Genomic DNA, 19,346 nt, shown 5'->3' with positions numbered 1-19,346 from the left:
TGGCATTGTTTTTGTTTTGTTTTTATTGCTGTTATAAGGTTTTTCTTCAAGAAAATGTCTTCTATTATAATTGATGTATTATATTTAATAGGAAATATTGTTTGCTTCATGGTTTGCTTTCACTTAACGGTATTATCGATTTTTTGGTTTCATCTGGATATTGCGCACAGACAGTTTTTTACATTTGTTTTTATTTCTAGGATTTGGGAAGAAGGTAGTTGAATACACATAATTAAGATACATTGTAAAACATTTATTGCTGGTAAATGGTTTTCATAGGCATTACCTATCTTCTGATTGTAGACGAACTATTTATTAGACTATACAGTTGATTTATCATTGCACTTCACGAATCGCGTTCAATATTATTTTGCTGATCTTTGTAGTTGTTTATTACAGGAATATAGAAAGCTGTTATCACAGTTTTTTGAAATAATAACATAAATTTAATGTGGGGTAATGATTAGAGATGATCTAGAAACCGAAGAAAATAAACCATTTGCGTGAGAATGAGAGTTGCCGATCACGGTTTAACTTTTGTTACATAAGTTATGAGTTTTTTTTTAAATTTTGCTTTTAATTTCTTTAAAGTTTGCTCAAAAATACATGTGTCGAAAAATTTTCGAAAAAATGTGTCTTCAAATTTTAACTTTGTATTTATCGATTTTTATTATGCAAAAGTTTTCCAATTATCGTTTTCCTTACTTTGTATATTATATCTAGTATACATAAGCGTACATAGCTCATCAAATATGTGTCAAAATACTTAGAAATCATAGGATTGCTACTGGTGCTGTTTGGAAACAAGTTAGTTCGTGATAGGATCACAACAAATCAATCGAGTTGGTCTGGGCTCATTATACTTATATATCAAAAAATATAATTTATAGACGTGGCTCAAGTGATTTGTTTCAGATTAAACTCAGCTACTGCTGTGCCATTTCAAAAACTCACTCAACTGGAGGCAACTTGAGCAAACATTTGAAGATGGGTCATTTCAAATCATTGGACTGCTAAACCTACTCATATGCAGCTATACATATTTATATGTTCATATTTAGACAGGGAGATAGAGGGTAACTTAATTGATCAAATCGAAAGTTGACATGTATAAAAAATTTAGCACAATTTCGTTCCTAACACTTTAACGTTTTGATAAAAGTGGTTGGGTTTCACGCGGATTCTCTTAAATGTAAACAATTAAAAGGAGTACCAAAAAGGTTCCGAACACCATAATTCCGTGTTCCAATGCTAGCTAAGATTTACCATATGCTTGTATATAGTACCAAATAAATTTGTTGGGACCCAGCACCCGGCACTAGGACCCCAAGGATCTAACCTAAACTTATCTTGAAAATCGTCGCGGACTTAACAACTAAATTCATTTAAATAAACAAGTTAGAGTTGCTTTTGGTTACCACAAAAATGACACGTTTAACAGACTTTTCTTTGCTGCAATAACGAGAGTTGGACTCGTATTTGCATTAACATAATGTTAGCATCATTTCGATTTAACAATAATGGGGGAAACATTTAAATATAGTTTCGAATATCTCTTTGTAGTTATATGTATATGTATAAGTATTATTTCTATAACCTTTAGATTGGTTTGGGTCTGCACGTTTATTGTTTCATTTTTGTAAAATATAAATTGCTTTTAAATTTAGAATCGATTTCATGTTTCAGTTACTTGCAGTTTTGAATAGATCTCAAACGGGTTCTCAAAATTGGTAATATAAGCGTAAGTTGAAGGTTAAACACTTAAAATCTAACTGCAGTTACCGTTTTTGTTCTCGTATGTGCCACTACGTTTAAATTCGTTTTAACTGCTAGTGTTTTCTTAAATTTGACATACGTATTTGAAAAACAAAAATCAATTTTAGGTGCTTTTCGTTTTGTCTCGATTTAAAGTGGCTGGTAGCCTTAAAAAAATTACATATCTATGCCAATCAAAAGTGGTATATCGAGATAATTTGTTCGAGAGAAAGTCAGCTAAGCCTAAATATGTAAAGAGTATCGATAGAATTATCGTCGTTTTACCGAATGATTTTACTTGCAAGTTCGCTGAGTGCATTTCCCTATCATTCGGCATGTTAGCTAAGCTAGCCTATAAATTAGTGATTGTTGTATGCATTTTGTCCCATAATAACATAACTTTTCCTGTGATCGCGTACAACTTAATTTTCTACCCCTTCACCTCTAAGAGCGCGATTCGAAGACTGGTTTGTTTGTACTAGCCGTTAAGTAGTCCCAACGGAAGCTTAGTTCTCGCTGAGATCCTTTATTGCCTGCAGTATACGCTTGACGTGTCCGACCTTAACCACGCCAAGATCCTTGAGGTCACGCCTGCCCAGGGTAAGCAGTTCCTTGCCGCGAATGTCGTTCTTCAGGAAGCTGTCCACGTACTCCGACAGCTGCATCGTTTCCAACCAGGTGACCACCTGTAGAGGCGACTGAAGCAGTGGGTGAAAAAAAAAAATCTCGATAAATAATCGATAGGGCGGTCAGCTGTGACACACTAATGTGAGGTCATACTAGATGTAGCACGAAGTAGCTAGAATGTACTAGACTGGATGCAACCCTTATTAGCTGCACCCGATAAGTTTGGTATTATTCGGTTATCGAAGAAAAAGTGTTGTTCAGCTGATCGTGATTTCCGCCGATGGCCTACGCCTCGACTAATGTTTCCGGTTCGCCTTCTTTTCGATCTGAACAGTCAACGCGTCAAGTTGTAAAAGTGCGTCGAAAATTTTAACTTGCGGTCATACGGAATTTTTTGTCGTGCGAAATATCGAGAATACGGCGTTCCTTCGCTTATAGTGGTGCGCGGAATAAGTCCGGCGTGTGTTTTCCCGGCGATATTAAGCCGTAGAGATCGGCGTTTGTCACGGCCCTCTCACCGCCGCTTTGCCGCCAAATCCTAGCTTCGACTGGGACAAACTGCAGGTTAGTCAACCTCAAAATATTGACGGACGGTAGTTTGACACGGAATATAATCGCAGCCGAAATTGAAGCCCGGTGGGTTTTCGCTGGACGTCTTATACTTTCGCCCGGGTCCTACGATTTTACGGATCCGCTACCGGCGGGCAGAAGGAGAGACGGCAACTGCGCCAGGCCGAGTAGTGGAGCGCCTTTCCAGCGAGCCGGAGCAAAGGACCAGCCGCAGCAGCCGGACAGCGACCGCCCTAAATCGGGGCCACCAGGAGGGATCTTTAAACAAATAAAAATGCAGCCTAAGTAGAGCTTAGAGTGAGGTTAGAGTGAATAGAATTTTCTTTAGGCTTGATCGGCAGTCTAGAATGTCGAAATTAAATTAAATTCCAGTTGAATCGAACAAAATTTCTAAGTGTACGCTGAGATATGCCGAAAGCCAGACCTAACCTTACTAAAGAGTATTAATTCCACCTGATCGCCACCTTGGACATAGAGTGGCAGAAATTAAAATTATTCCTATGTAGTTTAGGTTTAACGTTAAGCCATAAGAATAGGTTCACGAGTAGGAAACTCGGTCATACCGTTTAATAATTTTTCTTGAATTTAAAAAAAAATGAATTCTTATTAGTGATTAAAGTTTTAAATAGTAAGTGATCTAACCTAAGCTAATTAAATTTTCTTTGGAGTTCCTTTTCGGAAATTACTCATTTAAATATTCAAGTGGGGATCTTTAAAATTTTTTTCATGCAGTCGTGTTATCCAAAAATTATGCCTCTTTATAGTGTTTGTGGAAAAAGCCACCTTTTCGTTTCAGCTCATTTGCGCCGGGAGATCGATCTTTCGCCGAGGAGTGAAAAGTTGAGTGAGTCTCATTGATAAAATTTTATTCTTATTGGAAATGTTCGGTTGTAAACCGAATAAATTTTGCTAGAGGTCATCTTATGTTGTATTCACACTGCAATTAAAAAAATATATATATGATAATGGAGTGGCGAGAGCAGCCAATTGAAATATAAAGAGAAAAGAAAATTTAACCGAATTTATTAGTGGCTCTCTCTCAAACAGAATTAACTTTCTTTCTCGTTAAAGATTCGGTATAATAAAAACTCAAAAAAAATAATAAATAAAATTAAAATAAATTAAATTAAAATTAAAAATTAAAATTAAGAAAGAGATTATAGAGAGAACGGAAATTATTAAAGATTTAAATGAAAAATGGAAAATATATATATTTAGCCCTAGTATTTTTAACCTTTAATTGTGATGATCTCGAACATCGAATTGAACTACCTTTTCTGATCTCGCAACTGCGTGAATAAACCTTGCTTTAGATCTTTTGAGTTACACTAGCCCGTATATTATTTGTATATTTACTTGGTTCTTTAGTATGTACTTATTTTTAAATATAAATATTGTTATTAATTATTAAGCCTTGATTGATTTTGAAAATATGAATTTCTAAGAAAACCTAAATACTGACTCGGCTGATGTTTCTCCTGACGTAGGGCACTGAAGGGACCACTAGAGCTATGCTCTTAAGGAAAGTGGTCTAAGGTAGGGTAGGGCAATGCGCGAACACGATTCCACCTGTGCTTCGCCGGCGAAAAATTCTCAAACTTTTCTCCCATTCTAGAACTGTCCGCTTCCGAAAGTATTAATTTCCTTCCTCCGATTTTTGCATTCTAGCTCCTTCATTTTGTTGTTGTTGCAAGCACGCTCAATTTCTTGATCTTATTAATTGTTGTCTGTAACGAAAAGAGATCTGTACAAGCAAGATCACCACACCCATTGCCATGAGCTAGAGCCGGCCTCTAAAGCGTGCGCCCGCAAGTATAGGTACTCCAGTCTTTCATCATTTTAATTCGTTACACGTTACAGTTTAGTTAATCATAATAATGAATAAGATAAAGTGGCGCCCAACGTGGGGCCTTAGTGAGTTTTTTTTTTTTAAATTCATTAAGACTCGCGAATTAATATTTTCAATCCTTTCTTTAAATTTTCTGTCTCACTTCCAAAAATTTTTGTGTTTAGAATTGGTTGTGGAGTACACGTCAAGTCAATACTAATATTGCTGACTGGCCATAACTAAGACTGATCCCAAAAATTTTCCTAAGTGTAGCAAAGGGAAATGTGGATTTTGCTGAGGAAAACAGAGTAACAGTAACTTCGGTTAGGTTTCTGTCCCGGTTTTATCTACTTCCTTGAGCTAACTAAACGCTATTCTACAAAAAAAAAAAAAAAAAAATCATTAACGCAACATGACGGAAAATCTTTGCGTTACTCAAGAGAAATGCAAGATCCTCATATAGTTGACGATTTTCCTCTATTTACTATTCGTTTAAATAAGATAGAGTTTCTTATAGGTTGGAATATTCGTGCCAAGGAAAAGGCACGATCCGAGACTTAACTGATACACCTACTGGTGGTGTTGAAATTTAGTCTAACATGGAATATCTTATTTTAATGAAACTCCGTCTACGCCTTCGTGAGAATTTTGAGCCAAAATAATAGACAGCCCTACGAAAGGAGAACATCAAGCTAAGAGTTCAGTTTTATTATCTTTTTCGCACCTTATCGCTGATATTTTTACGTATAAGTTTATTTTCTTTTTTGCTCGCCATTTTGAACCGGTAATTTTTAGCAAGTATGATGGGGTTAGACCGATCACCAACTAGGAAATCTCCTAGTGTCTCAAACCCTGTTTGTAAATTATGTGCAGCCGAGATCAGCACACAAGATTTGTATGTGACAACCTGTCACCATGAATTTCACAGGGAGTGCATTGGCAATCATTTTAAAAAAAGTGAGATCTGTCCGAGGTGCAAACTAACCTGTAGGCCTCCAGCCGAAGCGTCCGAAAGGGTAGGGAGAGAAACTCGCAGTAAAACGAAAAATCTTCCAGCCGCAACAGTAGACGGGGGTCCTTCGACATCAGCCAGCGGTGCTAACGCAAATGAAGCTAGTTCAAGCGCTGTAAGTGCTAATGCAGCTTTGTTAGCCATGGAGCGGAGGCTTCTAGCAACGTTGTCAGAGAAGATGGCTGATTTAGTACAGAACGCTATCACCTCAAGCATGCAGCGAATAATGCCCACTCCGAGTCCAGCTGTAGTCGTTACAGCCAGTGAAATGTCCGCTGATCACCCAAACGAATATGAGAGGCAGTATACAGCATCGCCAAACCCAGTTCCTTCTCCGCGAAGCGCTTCTTCCGATTTGTTTGATCGGCCAGATAAAGTCGTCCACATATTAAATGGTTGGAAAATAAAATATTCTGGTGTAGGAGTGTCAGTGGACAACTTTATATACAGAGTCGAAGCGCTTACAAGGCAGACGTTGAACGGAAATTTCAACCTGTTATGCAGAAACATAAGTGTATTGTTTGAAGGCAAGGCGAACGACTTCTTTTGGCGCTATCATAAAGCCAACGGTGAAATTCTGTGGGAGAGATTTTGCACAGCCCTACGCCTGCAATTTCGACAGAGTCGCGACGACGGGGACATAGAAGAACTGATCCGGAATACCAAACAAAAACCAAATGAATCGTTTGATAGTTTCTACGACACGGTATCCGAGTTAGTCGACCAGCTAGGACAGCCTTGGACAGCCAACAAACTTGTCCGCGTGCTGAGAAATAACCTTCGTCCAGAGATCCGCCACGAAATTCTAAACTTAGATGTCCGAACGGTGTCGGAGTTAAGAGAGATTTGTAAGCGAAGGGAGGCATTCCTGGCTGACGTCAGAAGATGTAGTAGCTACGCAAAAGATACCCCGTTTAAACGTGAGATTTCCGAGGTCTGTCAGGAGAGTGAAGATGAGGTGAAGTCAACATACGGAGCTGAGAACGAAATCGAAGCTTTTTCCCTAGTGTGTTGGAATTGCCGAGTCGAAGGTCACCGATACCAAGAATGCATAGCCGAAAGACGAGTGTTTTGTTACGGGTGTGGTGCTGCAAACACATACAAACCAAGTTGCAGAAAATGCTCAAAAAACTTCAAGGTCGGCATGTCGAAGTTGCCAGTCAAACCGCAGACTTCGAATGCCGCAAGGAATCAGTCGACAATGACCGATCAGTAGAGAACACCAATAAAAGTGTGTCTCTACTCCTCCCTGACGTACCAATTAAACCGGCTATTAGACTGCTTCACATCAAGATTTCGGAATTACGAAACGTCTGTATTTCGGATTCCAGAAAAACTCCAGCAATTCTTAAACGAAAACCTCGCAGTGCTCGACGCTTGAAATTGTTCTGGAAGAATGTCAAAAAATGTAAAGCCAGTTTGGATTACATCAGATCTATTCCGACAGGACCTCGAGACCCTCGACCGTTCTTACCGATTCGCTTATTGAATCGCCTAGTCTACGGATTGTTGGATTCAGGCGCATCGATTAGTTGTATTGGAGGAGGGTTAGTGCGAGCTGCGATGGAAGACAAGAAGTTTAAGTCGTTGATAGGAGAAGCTGCGACAGCCGACGGGAATTCTCAACGGATAGTAGGACTGCTAAAGATAGAAGTGGAATACGGTGACATCAAAAAGCTTTTGAAGTTGTATGTCGTGCCATCGTTAAAACAGGATCTCTATTTGGGAATTGACTTTTGGAAACTATATGACCTCCTTCCTGCTAACTTGAAAATAGCTGAAATATCGTCGCCTGAGCCCAACCAGCAAACGGTGGTGGACCAGCACGAATTGTGTGAAGGTGACAAAGCCAAGTTGGCCAATGTAATCAACTGTTTTCCTTCCTTTAGCCAGGAAGGGTTAGGTAAGACGAATTTGGTCTCTCATTCGATCGATGTGGGCACCGCTAGGCCTGTGAAGCAACGGCATTTCCCTGTCTCCCCCGCCGTCGAAAAAGCAATGTATGCGGAAATCGACCGGATGTTACGCTTAGGGGTGATAGAGGAGTCTGAGAGTGCTTGGTCTTCACCGATCGTGATGGTGACTAAACCAGGCAAAGTCAGAATTTGTCTTGACTGTCGAAAGGTCAATAGTTTTACGGAGAAGGATGCATATCCGTTACCCCAAATAAACGGGATACTGAGTCGTTTGCCGAGAGCTGAGTACATATCGAGCCTAGATCTGAAGGATGCATATTGGCAGGTCCCTTTGGATCCTAAGTCTCGGGACAAAACAGCTTTTACCGTCCCGGGTAGACCGTTATATCAGTTTAGAGTCATGCCTTTCGGGTTGTGTAACGCCACGAGCACTATGTCACGGTTAATGGACAAAGTAGTGCCGGCTCATTTGAGAAACGAGGTTTTTATCTATCTAGACGACCTACTAGTAGTATCTTCTTGTTTTGAGAGCCATTTGAATGTACTCAGGGAGTTAGCCCTGCAGATAAAGCGCGCGGGCTTAACGCTAAACGTCGCTAAAAGTCACTTTTGTATGCGACGAGTACGCTATTTGGGCCACATTATCGGAGACGGTGGAATTCGCACAGACCCTGAAAAGGTGGCCGCGATTACCGATTTCCCATTGCCTAAAAGTTTGAAAAGCTTGCGCAGTTTCATGGGATTGTGCGGATGGTACAGGAAATTCGTGGCAAACTTCGCGACACTTTCTGCACCATTGACTGACTTGATGACCACGAAGCGGAAGTTTGTACTAACGAAGGAGGCAATTGAAGCGTTCATCAAGCTCAAAGAGTGTCTTAGCAAAGCTCCAGTCCTGTGTAGTCCGGATTTTGCGAAGCCGTTTGCCATACATTGCGACGCTAGCAAGTCAGGCGTGGGTGCCGTGCTAGTACAAGTGTCCGAAGAAGGTGACGAGCGTCCTATCGCTTTCGTTTCGAAGAAGCTGAACAAAGCTCAACGAAATTATACCGTCACAGAGCAGGAGTGTTTGGCCGCAATAGTAGCTCTCAAAAACTTCAGAGCATACGTGGAAGGACTCCCTTTTAAAATAATAACCGACCATGCTTCGCTCAAGTGGCTAATGTCCAATCACGATCTAAATTCACGACTGGCGCGATGGGCATTAGCTTTGCAAAGATTCAAGTTCGAGATTGAACACCGTAAGGGTTCTTTAAATGTCGTCCCGGATACACTGTCTCGTGTAAACGAGGAGATTGTAGCCGCGGTGGACTTGCAAGAAGACTTAATTGTTGATTTCGACTCTGAATTTTTCCAGTCTAGTGACTACGTAAAGTTGGTAGAGACCGTAAAGGAAAATACCTCGAATTTTCCTGATCTCAAGGTGGAGAGCGGGTTTTTATATAGAAAAGCCGAGCACCTGACTGGAGAACGAATGCATGACGAATACGCCTGGAAACTTTGGGTCCCCAAAGAGTTGGTATCGAAGATTCTGGCTCGCGCGCACGATAGTCCGTTAGCTGCGCATGGTGGCATACACAAAACCTTGGAAAGAATACGGCGATATTACTTCTGGCCCGGTCTCGTTTCGGACGTGAGGGCTTATATTAGTGCGTGTGAGGTTTGTAAGAGTACAAAATCTCCAAATTTCACTCTCAGACCGCCTTTGGGAAAAGCGCCTGAATCGCAGCGATTCTTCCAGCGTTTGTTCATAGATTTTCTCGGACCGTATCCTAGGTCAAGGAGCGGCAACATAGGAATCTTTATTGTTCTGGATCATTTTACGAAATACGTGTTCATGAAACCCGTAAAGAAGATTGATTCCAGCGTCGTCATAAAGTATCTGGAAGACGAGTTGTTCATGACGTTCGGAGTGCCCGAAGTGATACTGTCTGACAATGGTTCCCAATTTCGAGCGAGGACGTTCCAGAAACTTATGGAGCAGTACGGCGTTAAGCACACTCTGACCGCTGTTCACTCGCCTCAGGCAAATGCTTCGGAGCGCGTGAACAGATCAGTAATTGCTGCAATCAGGGCCTATCTGCGTCTCGACCAGAAGGACTGGGATGAGTTTCTCAGCCGAATATGTTGTGCGTTGAGGTCGGCGGTGCATTCTAGCATTGGTACTAGTCCCTATTATATGGTATTTGGGCAGCACATGATCACGTCAGGGTCGACGTATTCGTTGATCAGACGCCTAAATCTCCTGGACGATCGTTCTCTAAAGTTCGACCGGCACGAATCTTTCGAGATAATGCGGAAGCAAGCTGTCGATCAGATGAGAAACAAGCATAACGAGAATGAGAAGCGGTATAATATCCGTTCTCGTGAGGTATCATTTGTCGAAGGGCAAGAAGTTTATCGGCGGAATTTTAAGCCAAGCTGTTTCCAAACCGGTTACAACGCCAAGTTTGGACCGACGTTCGTGAAGTCTCGAGTTCGGAAGAAGATCGGCAACGTGTATTACGAGCTGGAGGATCTCCAAGGACGAGTTGTGGGTACCTATCATGCCAAGGACATTCGGCAGTAAGGTGCTTCCAGTCGGTCTCAGCCTAGTGTGTCAATGAGTACCCTAGTCTGAGTGTAGCGGGGGGGTTTTGTAGAGGCGACTGAAGCAGTGGGTGAAAAAAAAAATCTCGATAAATAATCGATAGGGCGGTCAGCTGTGACACACTAATGTGAGGTCATACTAGATGTAGCACGAAGTAGCTAGAATGTACTAGACTGGATGCAACCCTTATTAGCTGCACCCGATAAGTTTGGTATTATTCGGTTATCGAAGAAAAAGTGTTGTTCAGCTGATCGTGATTTCCGCCGATGGCCTACGCCTCGACTAATGTTTCCGGTTCGCCTTCTTTTCGATCTGAACAGTCAACGCGTCAAGTTGTAAAAGTGCGTCGAAAATTTTAACTTGCGGTCATACGGAATTTTTTGTCGTGCGAAATATCGAGAATACGGCGTTCCTTCGCTTATAGTGGTGCGCGGAATAAGTCCGGCGTGTGTTTTCCCGGCGATATTAAGCCGTAGAGATCGGCGTTTGTCACGGCCCTCTCACCGCCGCTTTGCCGCCAAATCCTAGCTTCGACTGGGACAAACTGCAGGTTAGTCAACCTCAAAATATTGACGGACGGTAGTTTGACACGGAATATAATCGCAGCCGAAATTGAAGCCCGGTGGGTTTTCGCTGGACGTCTTATACTTTCGCCCGGGTCCTACGATTTTACGGATCCGCTACCGGCGGGCAGAAGGAGAGACGGCAACTGCGCCAGGCCGAGTAGTGGAGCGCCTTTCCAGCGAGCCGGAGCAAAGGACCAGCCGCAGCAGCCGGACAGCGACCGCCCTAAATCGGGGCCACCAGGAGGGATCTTTAAACAAATAAAAATGCAGCCTAAGTAGAGCTTAGAGTGAGGTTAGAGTGAATAGAATTTTCTTTAGGCTTGATCGGCAGTCTAGAATGTCGAAATTAAATTAAATTCCAGTTGAATCGAACAAAATTTCTAAGTGTACGCTGAGATATGCCGAAAGCCAGACCTAACCTTACTAAAGAGTATTAATTCCACCTGATCGCCACCTTGGACATAGAGTGGCAGAAATTAAAATTATTCCTATGTAGTTTAGGTTTAACGTTAAGCCATAAGAATAGGTTCACGAGTAGGAAACTCGGTCATACCGTTTAATAATTTTTCTTGAATTTAAAAAAAAATGAATTCTTATTAGTGATTAAAGTTTTAAATAGTAAGTGATCTAACCTAAGCTAATTAAATTTTCTTTGGAGTTCCTTTTCGGAAATTACTCATTTAAATATTCAAGTGGGGATCTTTAAAATTTTTTTCATGCAGTCGTGTTATCCAAAAATTATGCCTCTTTATAGTGTTTGTGGAAAAAGCCACCTTTTCGTTTCAGCTCATTTGCGCCGGGAGATCGATCTTTCGCCGAGGAGTGAAAAGTTGAGTGAGTCTCATTGATAAAATTTTATTCTTATTGGAAATGTTCGGTTGTAAACCGAATAAATTTTGCTAGAGGTCATCTTATGTTGTATTCACACTGCAATTAAAAAAATATATATATGATAATGGAGTGGCGAGAGCAGCCAATTGAAATATAAAGAGAAAAGAAAATTTAACCGAATTTATTAGTGGCTCTCTCTCAAACAGAATTAACTTTCTTTCTCGTTAAAGATTCGGTATAATAAAAACTCAAAAAAAATAATAAATAAAATTAAAATAAATTAAATTAAAATTAAAAATTAAAATTAAGAAAGAGATTATAGAGAGAACGGAAATTATTAAAGATTTAAATGAAAAATGGAAAATATATATATTTAGCCCTAGTATTTTTAACCTTTAATTGTGATGATCTCGAACATCGAATTGAACTACCTTTTCTGATCTCGCAACTGCGTGAATAAACCTTGCTTTAGATCTTTTGAGTTACACTAGCCCGTATATTATTTGTATATTTACTTGGTTCTTTAGTATGTACTTATTTTTAAATATAAATATTGTTATTAATTATTAAGCCTTGATTGATTTTGAAAATATGAATTTCTAAGAAAACCTAAATACTGACTCGGCTGATGTTTCTCCTGACGTAGGGCACTGAAGGGACCACTAGAGCTATGCTCTTAAGGAAAGTGGTCTAAGGTAGGGTAGGGCAATGCGCGAACACGATTCCACCTGTGCTTCGCCGGCGAAAAATTCTCAAACTTTTCTCCCATTCTAGAACTGTCCGCTTCCGAAAGTATTAATTTCCTTCCTCCGATTTTTGCATTCTAGCTCCTTCATTTTGTTGTTGTTGCAAGCACGCTCAATTTCTTGATCTTATTAATTGTTGTCTGTAACGAAAAGAGATCTGTACAAGCAAGATCACCACACCCATTGCCATGAGCTAGAGCCGGCCTCTAAAGCGTGCGCCCGCAAGTATAGGTACTCCAGTCTTTCATCATTTTAATTCGTTACACGTTACACACCTCGTTGACGCTCCAGTTGTTGGCCGCCTCGCGGGTGTTGGTCAAAGGTGGCTTAAACGCCTGCTGACCGGCGGTCGAACCGGAACGCAATCTCACCCAGAAAGGTCGAGACTTGCGGCGGCCATCGGACTGTGGAGAAGCAAAATAGTTTTGAGAAATTAGGGAATCATTTTCTATTAATATACTGCACTGTATCTAATAGTTTCTGAGTACTTATAAGTGATCCCACTAATGAAACAAGCTTAGTAAAGGTATCTGATAGTCGAGGAAATCGACTTTTGGTTTGGTATTTGCCTGGTTCGAAACTTCGTAGTATTCCCCCACTCACCTCTTCGTTGGGCGCCAGAACATTAAAGTAGGCCCTCAGTTTGCCGTCAATGCACTTCTGCACGGAGCACTTTTTCAGTTCCATTTCCATGTTGGCCAACGCCGCGCTGAGCTTCGTTTCCAAATCCTCACGGAGAATCAAACTATGACCTCGGTCGCGCAGCAGGGTGCATGCATCGTCGTAAAGCTGCCGCGATGAGTCGATGACCTCCACCAACTTGGTGCGCAACGAAGGACCTTCGAGTAGTTTGCCCTGCGGATGAATCGATTCCAGGGCTTCACTGGCCCGGCAGGCCACCTCGTATAGGTCGTGCTGTAGTGCCGGATGTGAGATAATCAGGAACTTGACCCACTTCACCAACGAGCTGACGGCTTCAATAAAGTTGAGGAGCACGTAGCATTCGCGTTCGGAGATTACCTCGTCCGTAGAGTTGGCATGCTCCGAAGCTGTAGAAGATGCATCCCTTTGGATAGAGATGCTGTGCTGGCGCTGCTTCTCCTGCCAGCTCTTCAGCGAGAGCTCCAAGCTTCTGTTCCTGCATAGCATCTGCACTCGGTTCTTGTGCAGAATGCGAATCATTCCAGGTGGCTGAAGCCAGGCTTCTCCGTCCACCTGAATGGGTATCTCCTCGTCTCCCAGGATATTGATCTGTACGCTTTGGCACTGGGCGATCCGATGATGTTGTAGATTAATTAGACGCGAGGCAGCCATCTGCACCGATCCGAAGACAGCCACCACTTCTAGCACACGATCATCGAAGCTGGGCGGCAGGAATATGTCATCCTTCTTGCTGCTGCCCCAGAAATTGGTGCCTCCCATGAAGCTGGGTATGTTCAGTATCACAATTCCCTGCAATTCCGGCAGCGGAATCCTCTGACCATCGCACTCGAGCTGTACTCGCTGCTCCAGATTCTTGCAGGTCTTCTGCAGGAGCTGCTTGGATCCCAAAACCCCGTACCACATGTAGTTCCGTGCTCGGGATCGGCACTTTTCGGGGTGCTCCTCACGCTTGTTGTGGAAGTCCAGCGAGATCTTGGCATCGATGCCGATTCCAAAGTAGTTGTTCATCACGCACTTCTCATGGTAACCGGCTAGTAGTGTCTCATCCGGGTCCATAAGGGGACTGACGGCGGCGCAGAGGGTATCGGCATTGGCCAAAAGGCATTTGGATATAAAGCCACCACCATTAGCAAGATCTGGAGAAAAAAAATTTATATACAAAAAGTATTGTAAAAGCTTATTATGGTCCTTACTTGGCCAGTTGGGCAGTCGCACTAGAGGATTGATGATGGGCAACTTTCGGTTGGTCTCCTCGGTGGGCGTCTTATCTTTGTCTTTGCCGCCTTTTTCCTCCTTGTCCTTTTCTGCGGAAGCCAAGTGATCGAAACCGAATAAAGTTGACCCCATAAACAAGCTCGACTTGGACCCCTTTAGGGTCTGCAGATTCGGAAGTGCTTCGTTCGGCTGCAAGAAAGAGGCTTTGATTAGTCGCGAAAACCAAAAGTCGGGAAAAGTCGAGTACGTGTCAAAGAGCAACCGGAAAGTCAGCACTAACTACGATACAAAGAAACATGTGGATGTGATTGAGTGTGATTTGTGTGGGTGAGTGTGCCAGTGTTGGGTGGCTTGCAAATACGGCGCAGGGTTGGTAAGTACTTTTCGAGGGACAGAGCGAGAGAGAGATACGAAGTGAGATTCGGAGTGAGACAGAGCGTAGAAGACAGCACACTACGTAAACAAACAAAAGAATGGAAATCATAGATGGTAGGGTATTAAGCAGAGGCTACGTGTTTTTGTTGTTTTTGTTATGGTTTTGGTTAAGATAGTTTTTTAACTTATTGGTTAATTTGCAACACTACTCAAAAGCGAACTGACGCATGTGCTAAGGATCTGTAACTGCCACTTTAAATGAGACGCTTTGTACAGAGGGATTATCAAATTCAAAGACTGTTGGAGACCCATGACAGAATTGGCTTATTTAAAAAGATTAGATATTGTCAAGCTTATTGGTTTTGCAATAAAAATGATATGTTCAAATTTGTACACGGACAATGACAGGACTTTTTATAAATTTGTTTCAAAATAAATGATTAAGTAAAGCCATCATTTGTCATAGGTTTCTTTCGGTGAGCCCGAAGCTATTACTCGAGTTGGTAGATCCGGATATTGGGACTTGCTGGGAAGCTTACACATCGAACGAACGAAGAAACGCAGAAACTGTCTTGGGATCAGAACAGAGGGAGTGGGGAGGGTCCGGAGCCCGAGCACCTGGGACCGCGGCCCGGATTTTTGGACTGGCTTACCAGAGGAATCAGTGGCCTGATCAGCGCCAGGGTGGCCAGGCGAAAATCTGGCTCGGCCACCACAAAGAACCGAACGCTGAACAATCCGTAGCTGCGCTTGGTGGCGATCTTTTTGTTTTTCTTCTAAGAAAATGCATTTATAATGACTTCTTTTATAAATCGTGTTTAGTTTTGAATGTTTTCCATTTACAGTGTATTTATAATTACAATTAATTACATGTATGGAGTAGAACAGTGTCGTTGTGGTATGGAGTTTAAGATTTTGTTAAGAATATCTAAATCATAAGTTCATATAGGTTAATGAATTTTGAAATACGTACCAATTGTTTTTGTGCTTATGTAAATCATATAGAACATGGTTGTTTTACTTGGTAATATTTTGTGGTGGATTAATTTACTGTTAACTGTCTATTTGAACTAAAGTTACTCAATAATGTGGAAAACATATAAATTAACCGATTTAAACACTTTGTACGGTTGAAGATTGTATAAAATGGTGGCAATCTAATATACCTTGATGTTTTATCGGAACAAACAAAATGCCCTAATTAATAATATATAACCAAAAAAGGCTCCAAAGAATAACTTGAACTCGCACCAAATGTTTCCTAATAAATAAATATTGTATAAGCTGCAAACTAAAAGTACGTTAATACCTGGAACTGAATCCAGTTTTTTTTTCAAAACTCCCTGGTGGTAGGTGGTTGATTGGGAATTTCTTGAACGAACCATTACCTACAGTCGCTGTTGTTAGTGTGTGGCTGTATGATAGCTGCATTCTGCACTTGCAATTGCACTTGACACCAATTGCTCGATTGACACAATCAAAACTCAAGAACTTCGCAATTGCCGACGGATGCGAAGCCAATTTGGATCGAACATGTGGCACGCACTCAACGAAAGTGGCACAACTCGATTTTCATATGGGGCTGATTATAATAATATACACTATGAATGTGCTGTAAAATATTATTTTTAAAAGGATCTATCTAAATTTTAATACTATTTTGATTATCTGTTTCCGTGTTAAGTTCAAATTCATAAGATGTTCGTTTTCTTTTTACAAATTATCCTTAAACATTTTTTAAAATCTTTTCTTTATAATGGTATTTGCTTTTCAATTATTGTAGAATGTTTGAAAAAAATATGTTGTGCCACTTTTGTTTAAGGCGTGCAATATGGGGAACTGGTTGTAGAGAGACGCTGAGGAGGAGGTGGTTTGCTCGTAGACTCACCTTGAAGAGGCTGCCGCAGCTGATCCTGCGACTAGCCGCCGGCGAGCTGCTGAGGAAGCGGGCGTGCTCCGGATCGAGTGTCAGCTGGTTGGGATTGAAGCCGGAGTGCCGGCGGTCCTTGTCCTTGTCGAACTCACGGACAGCCAGACCGGGGGCGTGGCTCGAGTGTCGCCTGATCTCAGAGGCGTTCATGGCTCGCACCCCCAGCATTCCGGAGCAGGTCATGGACACGGCCATGGCTCCGCCGGAGGAGACCGGCAGGAGCGATACCGTGGGCTTGATGGAGTCGCCGCGCAACGGCGTCGGCGGCCTCACAACAACACTTATCTGTGGATAGTTGGGATTTACATCATCAAAGGATTCTTTCTTACACGACTCATCAAAAGTAATGCGCTTTACATCTTGTCCATGGCCCGATTTCTTCGTGGGCGATGTCGACGTGGTCAAGATCGTATTCGGCTTCATGCTGCTGTTGAGGTTGCGCACAGTGGCATCAATGTCTTGTATTTCTATTTTGATGGCCGTCTGCGTGGACAGCTCGTCCTCGCTGGTGGTGGCCAGTGAATTGGCCCCTTTATTCGTTGGAGTTTGCTGGTGCTCCGGATAATCGCTATCGTTGTCTCCACCTCGATGTTGTTCTAGCATAAGCTGCTGTTGAGATACGATTTCAGTGGTTGTAGTTGGTTTGGGTTTTTTCAGTGAGATGCGCTTTTTGGGACGCTTCAGCGGGAGCAGGATTATAGTAAGTAGTCGATGGTTTTTGTACATTGCAGGATTGGTTTTAGTTTTAGTTCGGTTTGGTTTGGTTTGGTTTTGTTAGTTCGATTTTGGACGGGTTAATATTTTGTTAGATGTTGGTTGATTCGATTGAACAGCCGAAAAAGAAAAGTTTAAGAAAGAAGCAAATGTAGAGCAACAAAGAGTTTACCATAAGTGGCCATATCTCATCACTGCCGACAACCATACAGAACAACTCTAGATACTCTATACGCTATTTACAAACTAGACATACAGCTAATCCAACTTGATCGGCTATACCTACCTTGAAGCTTTGACGCGCTATATCGTTACCTTCCACGAACTGCGCCAGGCTGCAGTAGCGCGGTGGCTCCCGCATCTTCTGGTCGTCACACCTATTGTCGATCTCGAAAACGATATTTTCAAATCCGAATTGCTGGGGATTATCATCGCTGTCCATTCGCGCCAATCGCGCAATTCTCGGTGGAGACGAGTTGCGCCGCCGCGGATGAGCATGGGTGCGGCTTAGGGCGCTCAATGACTTCTTGCGAGGAGGTTTCGGTGGTCCCACATGCTCAGAGCAGAGAGTGGTGGTGTCGTCGGTAAGCGTGTTGTCCTGCAGGGCATAGGTTATATCGTGACCCAGTACCGAGCTTATGTCGTCCATGATGCTCTCGCCAGGCATGGCCTCCGTTTCATCGCTCGTCTCTGGTGAGTCGATGTGTGTGAAGTTGCTGGCATCCATATTCTGGATTAAAAAGAATGTTAGTGAAGTAGAAAGAACCGGGTTGGATAAAATAAAGGTCTCCCCGGGTGGGCCCATATTCTTGGTTGTTATTTAAACATTTTAAATAATGTAGTTGCAATTTAACAAAGTATCCTATTCTCACCTGAATGATATCACCCACGGTTTGTCCTGCGTCCTGCTTGTCAAATATTTCAGAAGCCACGCTGCACTCTTCATTGCTAATGGCAGACAGAACATCGCTGGCTTCGCCACCCAGATCATCTGAAGAGGATTGCTCCTGCAAGGATTAGAAAAGGTTAGGCGATCATGGTGGGGGGAATCACATTTCGACAATGAGACACGTACGGTAGTGGTCTGTGCATCGGTGTCAATGATTGTAATGCTGGCGCTTGAGTAAACATTTTGGGGGTTTGGGGTAACGACAACTCCGGGTACCTGAAGGTTGCATGTATGCACCAGATTCTCGGCGGGCATGCTGCCCTCCTTCTCCACACATGTATTCTTTTCCTTGTCGATCTCTACGGGTTTGTCCTTCTCCTTGTCCTTTTCCTTGTCTTTGTCCATTTCCCGGGTCATGTAGTAGGTACGCTCAAAAACCTCGTGTGGACGATAATCGCACAAGGGGTCTACTATCTGTTCGCCAGTGTGGATCGGGACCCTAAGGAAGTCCACTTTGCGCTCGGTGGGCGTATTTTCGCCTCCGTCGCTGCAGGGTGACAAACGATTACCGGCATCATCGATATTAGCTCCACCGGTCAGGGACATGCGACTTCTTCGGTACACGGTCTCCCCATTGGCGCCCTCCTCGATCTCCTGGATCACTTCCACACCAGAGCTCCTACGACTATCCGCAAATTGACGCGGAGCCGGCAAATTTATGCTGTTAAAGAAGTTCTCATCAACGGAATCTCGTCGGGTATCAGGCAGAGGGGAAATGCAGGTGAGACGTGAGGTTTCCATGGTGGGAGAGATAATATTGATGGGTGGAATTATCGGTAAAGGGGAGGTGCAGGGTGTTGATTCTCCGGATGCGTTTGTAGGTAGCTTTAGGGCCTCAAACGGTGTAATGGACAACTTTCGCTGGTAGCGTTTAGGACGTCCTGGTTCCGAGTGCTCCACAACATTGTAGATGGCTCGCTTGACGCTATTGGCACGACACTGGAGAGCCTCTTTCTCGCTAGAGCGAAGGGATCGACTATTTCTGCGCTCCTTTGTATTAATTTGATCCTTTTCCGTCTTTTCGATTGATATGTTTGGATTGCTGGTAGTGAGGGGTTA

The 19,346-nt window shown here is 42.6% G+C and overlaps 1 protein-coding gene and 1 long non-coding RNA gene across 7 annotated transcripts in view; one reads left to right on the top strand and one right to left on the bottom strand.

The window, feature by feature from the left end:
• Positions 1-23: 23 nt before the first annotated feature.
• Positions 24-19,346, bottom strand: part of LOC117146115 (diacylglycerol kinase eta) — a 50,245-nt gene continuing 30,922 nt past the window's right edge. Inside the window, exons 6-14 of one of the 6 annotated variants that reach the window (XM_033312110.1) lie at positions 18,414-19,329; positions 18,211-18,345; positions 17,625-18,068; positions 16,583-17,233; positions 15,348-15,470; positions 14,298-14,508; positions 13,045-14,240; positions 12,717-12,845; positions 24-2,441 (exon numbers count right to left, since the gene is read on the bottom strand). In XM_033312110.1, the coding sequence (XP_033168001.1) occupies positions 2,262-2,441; positions 12,717-12,845; positions 13,045-14,240; positions 14,298-14,508; positions 15,348-15,470; positions 16,583-17,233; positions 17,625-18,068; positions 18,211-18,345; positions 18,414-19,329 (3,985 nt within the window). In that variant the 3' untranslated portion in view covers positions 24-2,261. Of the gene's footprint in view, positions 2,454-12,716; positions 12,846-13,044; positions 14,241-14,297; positions 14,509-15,347; positions 15,471-16,582; positions 17,303-17,624; positions 18,069-18,210; positions 18,346-18,413; positions 19,330-19,346 lie in introns of all 6 variants that reach the window. The other 5 variants (XM_033312108.1, XM_033312105.1, XM_033312106.1 and 2 more) reach the window with 5 other exon arrangements.
• LOC117146116 lies at positions 2,466-3,548 on the top strand. The gene is made up of 2 exons (XR_004459743.1): positions 2,466-2,946; positions 3,003-3,548. It is a non-coding gene; the product is annotated as an uncharacterized LOC117146116 (long non-coding RNA).

Source organism: Drosophila mauritiana, chromosome 3R (assembly GCF_004382145.1).
Source record: "Drosophila mauritiana strain mau12 chromosome 3R, ASM438214v1, whole genome shotgun sequence".
Lineage (NCBI taxonomy): Eukaryota > Metazoa > Arthropoda > Insecta > Diptera > Drosophilidae > Drosophila > Drosophila mauritiana.
The sequence above is the reverse complement of the archived record's forward strand: the minus strand, read 5'-3'. Positions and strand labels throughout refer to the sequence as shown.